This window comes from Glycine max, chromosome 2 (assembly GCF_000004515.6).
Source record: "Glycine max cultivar Williams 82 chromosome 2, Glycine_max_v4.0, whole genome shotgun sequence".
Classification (NCBI taxonomy): domain Eukaryota; kingdom Viridiplantae; phylum Streptophyta; class Magnoliopsida; order Fabales; family Fabaceae; genus Glycine; species Glycine max.
The window spans coordinates 16,736,596-16,743,340 of NC_016089.4; the positions used below are offsets into that span (position 1 = coordinate 16,736,596).

General features: G+C 34.6%; 1 protein-coding gene across 1 annotated transcript; it reads right to left on the reverse strand.

The window, feature by feature from the left end:
• Positions 1 to 540: 540 nt before the first annotated feature.
• Positions 541 to 3,300, reverse strand: LOC100808915 (cytochrome P450 71D8-like). Its single transcript, XM_003520194.4, has 2 exons — positions 2,379 to 3,300; positions 541 to 1,303 (listed from the first exon to the last, which is right to left on the reverse strand). Exons 1-2 carry the CDS (start codon positions 3,273 to 3,275, stop codon positions 692 to 694), a joined length of 1,509 nt encoding a protein of 502 aa, XP_003520242.1. The 5' UTR covers positions 3,276 to 3,300; the 3' UTR covers positions 541 to 691.
• Between the last annotated feature and the right edge of the window lie 3,445 nt (positions 3,301 to 6,745).

Genomic DNA, 6,745 nt, shown 5'->3' on the forward strand with positions numbered 1-6,745 from the left:
TTTTACGTAGTTTTCAACATATTTTTTGTTAGGTTCTCTTTCTATTTCATCTCCTCACTCCCTAATTGTTAGGATCCATAGCCACGTCCCATTCCTGCGACGGAATCTTAGCCTTGAAAACCAGTACTGCTCAACATCTACAGATACAAAAAAATTATTAATTCTAAATTTGCCTTATTTTGTTATTTTATAACTTGACTTAAAATTCTTACTAAAATGTACAAACTTGGATGACTCTAGTAGAAGCAACCCACTGCAACCTTATCACTAAAGACGTAGAGAGGGGGAGATTACTTAAACTAATTCAATTGCCATAACATGTTCACTTCATTATGATATCAATGTCAATTCCCTCCCTTATTGGTTACCACAAATAACTGGGACCATTCCTTATTATACTGCTTGTGACAATTCCATCTAAGAACAATATATATTAACATATAGAACAAAATTAAAAACAATTAAACCATCTTAGCATCTTACAGACATCATTTCAACTAGATGTGTATGCATAAAGAAAAAAGAATGGCTATAATTTTATAAATAAAGATCCAAAAGTAACTAAGATTTTATTTATATATCTTAGACAATACATATTGCTATATATGAAATAGATCACAATCTTTTATTTTCTTAGCATGTAAAGTACTCAAAAGTAAGTTCAATTAACATGGTCAAGTTAATCATGGACTCAAAGATCATAAACAAAGGGAACCAAATGCAATTCATTTTTCCTGTTAATAGCCAATCCAAAGTGTTCAGCCATATCCATATCCTCTGGTTTCATGTTATTTGGGAGTTCCCAGTTGAAGTGATAGAGTAATAGAGCTAGTGGAAGCATAATGCTGGCTAAACCCAATGTCATGCCTGGGCATATTCTTCTTCCTCCTCCAAAAGGCAGATACTCAAAGTTATTTCCTTTGAAATCGATAGAACTATCCTCAAATCTTTCAGGGATAAATCTGTCAGCATGTGTCCAATATTGAGGATCCTTACAAATTGCATATGCATTTACCATGACTTTGGTTTTGGCAGGTATTTCATAGCCATCAATAATGGTTAGTTGAGAGCATTCTCTAGGGAGCAATAAAGGAGTAGGCGGGTGTACCCTCAATGTCTCTTTGATTACCAACTTCAAATAAGTAAGTTGCTCTAAATCACTTTCATGAATTATGTCTTTTTCTCTAAAAGTTTGTCTCAATTCAGCTTGTGCTTTCTCTCTCACTGTTGGATTTCTCATCATTTCTGTCATAGTCCACTCTAATGTTGATGATGAAGTATCAGTTCCAGCAGCAAATATGTCCTAGTCAAGCAAGTAAAATGTTTTCATATAAAGTTTGGTAAATTGAAAAGAGAACTTATATTTGAATAACAAAATTTGACAACTTTTTTAGTTAGAAATAAGAAAAGGGAGAAAAGTCTAAGATAAAGCAATTAATACAAATTAGAGGAATAAAAAAAATTAATGTTATAAAAATGTTAGTGTAAAGCCAATTCTTCTTGCTGCATATAGTCCAAACGCTGAACCAAAACTTTATACATGACCAAACCAATATACCTCCCCCAATTTTCACTAAACAATATCTTACCAACGTCATACTTTATAAAACAAACCTGAAGTAAACATGGAAAATATAAAACAAAAACCAAACCCCGACCGATCGACCAGAGTCAAACTTATTTACTTTTAAAAGTAAAAGGAATTAACTTTTTTTATAACTGAATGTTGAGTTGGCCAAGAAGAATTAATGAGGCCAATTACGTAACCTGGATTCATATACTAATATTGTTTGGGAAACCACCATATGCCCGTATGCATTTTTTAAAAAGAAAAATCGTTCTGGGTCAACATCAATCGGTGGTAGCTCATGCATACTGCGAAAAAAACAGTAGCGCGGTATGTAATTTGGTTGGACAATGAGAAAAGCGATCTCAACTAAGTTGGCACCGTAACCCTCAACCATAAAAATAGCACGCCAAATATATTAAAAGATAGAAAGAAGAAGACAACAGGGGAGGACATAAACTAAACCCGTGAACAATCAAGTAAAAGGCATTAAAAGGTGCTTGTTTCAACATATAATACTACGAGATTAAATTTTCATGCAACTAATTCTCCAGAATAATAGCTATGCACCGTAAATATAATTATTTTTGTCTTGTTAACAAATTAGAGTTGACAGATCCTTTAAATGTCAATAAACTTGATAGTTTGTGATTACATAATAATATAAAACTATCTACACTATTATGCGTAGCATATTTTTCATGATCGTAATATTTAAATGTGGGAGATCGGAAAACCCCCAGGAAATTAAAACGAAAAATGTGGAATATGCTCAGGTGAATTTAAAAGGTAGAAGTTTTGCGCCATTTACCAATATCAAAGCTTTGATGTTGTTTGTTGTCATTTCAATGCCAAGAGTGTCATCTTGTTGGATTCTGAGAAGAAGATCAATAAAATCTTGGTCCTCTACTTCAGCTCCGTCTTCTTTAGCACTTTTGTTCTTTTCATGATGGTCTTTGATGATGTTTTCCAATACCTTGTCAACTTGCTTGTGCAACTTCTTCAATCTGGCCATCTTACCAGTTATGAAATATAAGAATGGAATTGAAGGAAACACATCAGCAAGGTCAAATCCTCCCCCGGATTCTACGATTTTTCGGATCAAAGACACAACAAATTCGTCTTGCTCCTTGTATATGCCACCAAATGCTACCCTGGAAATAGAAGCACATATCAATGAGAAAATTCTACTGGTGAGATTGATTGGGGAACCTGCTGATTCGCGAATCAAGTCAATAAACTTTGCTGCCTCGTCTTCTCTAATGGAAGCAAAAGACTGAACTCTTTTGGCGCTCAGAAGCTCCGTGGCACACATTTTCCTCATTTGTCTCCAGTGATCACCATATGGAGCAAAAGCAATGCCCAATCCCCCATAGGATATCATTTGACCAAAAACAAGATGGGGTCTCTGAAGAAAAGACACATCATGTGTTTTTACTATTTCCTTGGCCATCTTTGGGGAGGATGCAACCACTGCTGAAATTTCACCAAGTTGGAGGTGCATGAGGGGTCCATATTTTTTGGCAAGATCTCTGAGAGCATGGTGTGGAAGTGAACCTGCTTCTGCTAGTTGATGCAGGTTCCCTATGATGGGTAGTTTCTTTGGTCCTGGTGGAAGTTTATGACAGACACTACTGTTGTAACATTTTGCAAGCCAGTGCAACAGAAAGAACAAGGCAATAACCAAGAAGAAGGTTTGAGCTTCCATGGCTTTCTAGTTTATAGAGTTAAGCTCTCAAGTGTGTTTGTATTGTTTGCCTAGGGCTGGATCCTATTTATAGAATCTTGAATCAGCATAGTCAACAATTTATCTATTTGTTTTTGGAAGATGCATTTTTGGGGCGTTGAATTATTTCTTTTCTTTTGTTGATGGCCGTTGAATTATTTAAATTGCCGTTAGATTGCTGTTATAGTTATTTTATCATTTTTTACATGAAAAACTAATTCAGTTCTAGTGCATGCATATTAAATTCGTATTTTATAATTTATAGGAATACTTTTATATTATTTAAATTTTTTATTATTTAATTTAAGTTTTAATAAATATATATTAGTAAATATGTCAATAAATATTTAAATATATTTTTATATACACATATTTTCTAGAAAAAATATTATTATTGAAAGAATTGTCCTAGGTAGAATTTTCTTCACTTTAATAATGTATTGCATGTTTTCTTTTGACTTTTGTTTAAAAAAAGAGTTGATTTAGGTTTTTTTTTTGTTTCACACTTTATTTGGGATAAAAAATTGAGTGAAGTTACTGACACTACTAAAAAAAAGACTTTCTACATCGCTCAATTAACATCGATTATTGCAAAAATCGATGTTAACGAAAGCGCGGTGGCATTTTTGTAAATAAATGGAGTTACTTAACATCGGTTTTATAAAAACTGATGTTAACTACTTAATGTTAACATCGGTTATTTAAATAATCGATGTTAACATGTTAAGATGAATATGTTAACATCGGTTTTGTCAAAACCGATGTTAACTTCATAGTGTTAACATCGATTTTGACAAAACCGATGTTAAGGAGTTGAACTGAACATCGGTGTTTTGAGAAACTGATGTTACCTTGTTGATGTTAACATCGATTTTTAGAAAACCGATGTTAACCGATTCATCTTAACATCGGTAATCCTTAAAAAACCGATGTTATTATGTTAATAAGTTAAAACGTGTTGAAATTTCACAACTCGCACGCTCGAAAACCCTGCTGCAGTCTCTCTTCTCTTTCTCCTCCCACCTGAAATCTGTCGGAAACCGCTCGGTCGACACCCACATTGCCCCACATTGATTTCAATACTGTCGGAAATCGCTCGCTGGAATCCATAGAACCCCCTATCAAAGAAATGTCAAAGAAAACCCTACACTACTGTTGGAACTGTGGGTCGAAGAAAACCCTACACTGCTCTTGGAACAGTCGTGGGTGCTCAAAGCTCAAAGCTTTCTACGCTGCCAGTTAACAAGGTATGAGCTCTACCTTAGTTTCTTGCTCTTCTTAGTAAGTTCTTAATCAGTGCGGTGGGATTGTCCGAAGGTTCTTATCAAATTATTGGGTCATTTTGTCCACTTGGCTAACCATATAAAAGTATCAATAAGAATTGTAATGTGGGGCTTCATTTTGTTGTGGCAGCTGATTATGCTTTGCGTGGTTTTCAAGCTTGACGAGAGTTACACGCCGAGCAAAGTTTCCATCCGTGTCGGTGATGGTTTTCACAACTTGAAGGTAAATTTTTATTTTATTGGTTTGGGTTTGATTGGGATGATTATGGTTGATTATTTGGTGTTGACTTTGGGAACATTTTTAGGAGATTAAGACCGTGGAACTCGTGAAGCCAACTGGGTGGGTTTATCTATCCTTGTTTGGAGCTGATCCTAGGTAAGTACATTGTTCTTTCTGTTTTGCAATTTGAGAATTTGTTTATTGACTGTTTTGCTATCGTGTGATTTTGGTCTCTTTTGCTTAATTATGCTCTATCTATAGCTGATTGTGGATTGTGTTTGTTTTTAATGGGAGAAACTACAGTAACAATAGTTTATTGTAGGGAATGTGAAGAAACAAATCCTGCTACTTTATGAATTTCCGTTTCATGATGTTAGTATAGTTTGAAACTTTCTATACGGTTTCGAAAAGTTTTATGTTGAGTACTTAATACAATCCTCCTCTTTTAGTCAGGCTTGAGATCACAGAGTTAAGGTGTAGTGTGTGATCCACGTAGTTGATGTCACCTAGTAGGAAAAAGGTATTGTTGTTATTATTGGAATGATGAAATCGGACCTTCTCCCTGCTTTTGATCATATTGTGTTTGGGGCATTATCAGTGGCTACTGCCTAATGATCTTCTATATTCATGGCTGAATTCTTCATGTACGTTGAGGTGACTTCAAGAATGAGGTTCTTTTCCTAACAATAGCTTGTTTCTCTGCCCTCTCTAGTGCTGACTTGACCTTGTCAAGGGTGCACACACTTTGGTAGTTGTTGCTTGAAGGGAGTGTGGATGAGACCAATTTGAGGTCCAAGCTTTTTTCATCAAAGAGATTCCTTGTGGAATGAGGATCTATAATAATATTAGAATAAAATTGGGCAAGTGATGCAATGGCTTTGTTCACAGATAAAACATACAAACAGTTTACTAGGTACTTTTAGTACAGTAATGTTAGTTGCATGTAATGTGCAACTCAGGTGACTCGAATAGGGAAATGTGAACCATTTATGGTATGTAAGAAGAGGGGGAGAGAGAGAAGAAAAAATAGATGGCGATGATATGAAGTATGACTGTAAGAAAGTTGTGTGGGAGAATGTGAGAAATGTTGTGTGGAAATAACATATTCTCTTCACTCTAACTTGTTGAACTTGGAACTTACTGTGGCTGTGAGATACTGTGTGTTGGGTTGGTTTAAGTTTGTATCTAGTTTTTCTTGTTTGGAGGCCTGGATTTTTGTTTTCAACCAAATTTTGTTTGCATGTTTTGGTAGATTTCTAGCATAGACTGAAAATGAATTAGTATACTTTTCTTCATTTTTTTCTATAAAAATTTAGTGATGTTCATATTAATTGAATGATTTTCTTTCATTGGAAAAGATTGTGATATCTTTTTCTTCTAGTGTCTAAAATTAAGTGGTTATAGGTATTATAGAATACCCCTCTCATCCCTAATACTTTATTTGTAATTTGTAACAACACAATGCTTGAAAAAACTTTTTGGTTTTCTATTGGCATGAAACTATTACTAGACTTTAGAGTGGAAGGTGTGATTGCTCTTATTTGTCCCTTCTTTAGGATCACTTATTCTAGCAAAGTGTGAAATGTCTGCCTACAACCCATTGTTCTTAAAGGCCTGCAATGTCATCATTGTTCTTCTCTATAAGCTTGTTTTCAATGTCTTCAAGATTCTTTCCAAAACTCTTAAAGGCCTCTAATGGCCCGGCATCAGAAGTCCAGTAGTGACCACTGTAGCATAATCTATTAGAGAGAGGGAGAGAAGTCAGTCTTGTACAAATGGGAAGACAGACACGTTCTCCAAGTAGTTGTAGTTTTTTAAGAGTATTTATGAAGCAATTAATATCTTAATTATACTATTTTTTAAAGTACTATCACATGTAGACACCATATGATTAATTTTCAATCATATCATTAGCATATATGAGCCATATTATTTCCACATCAACCACA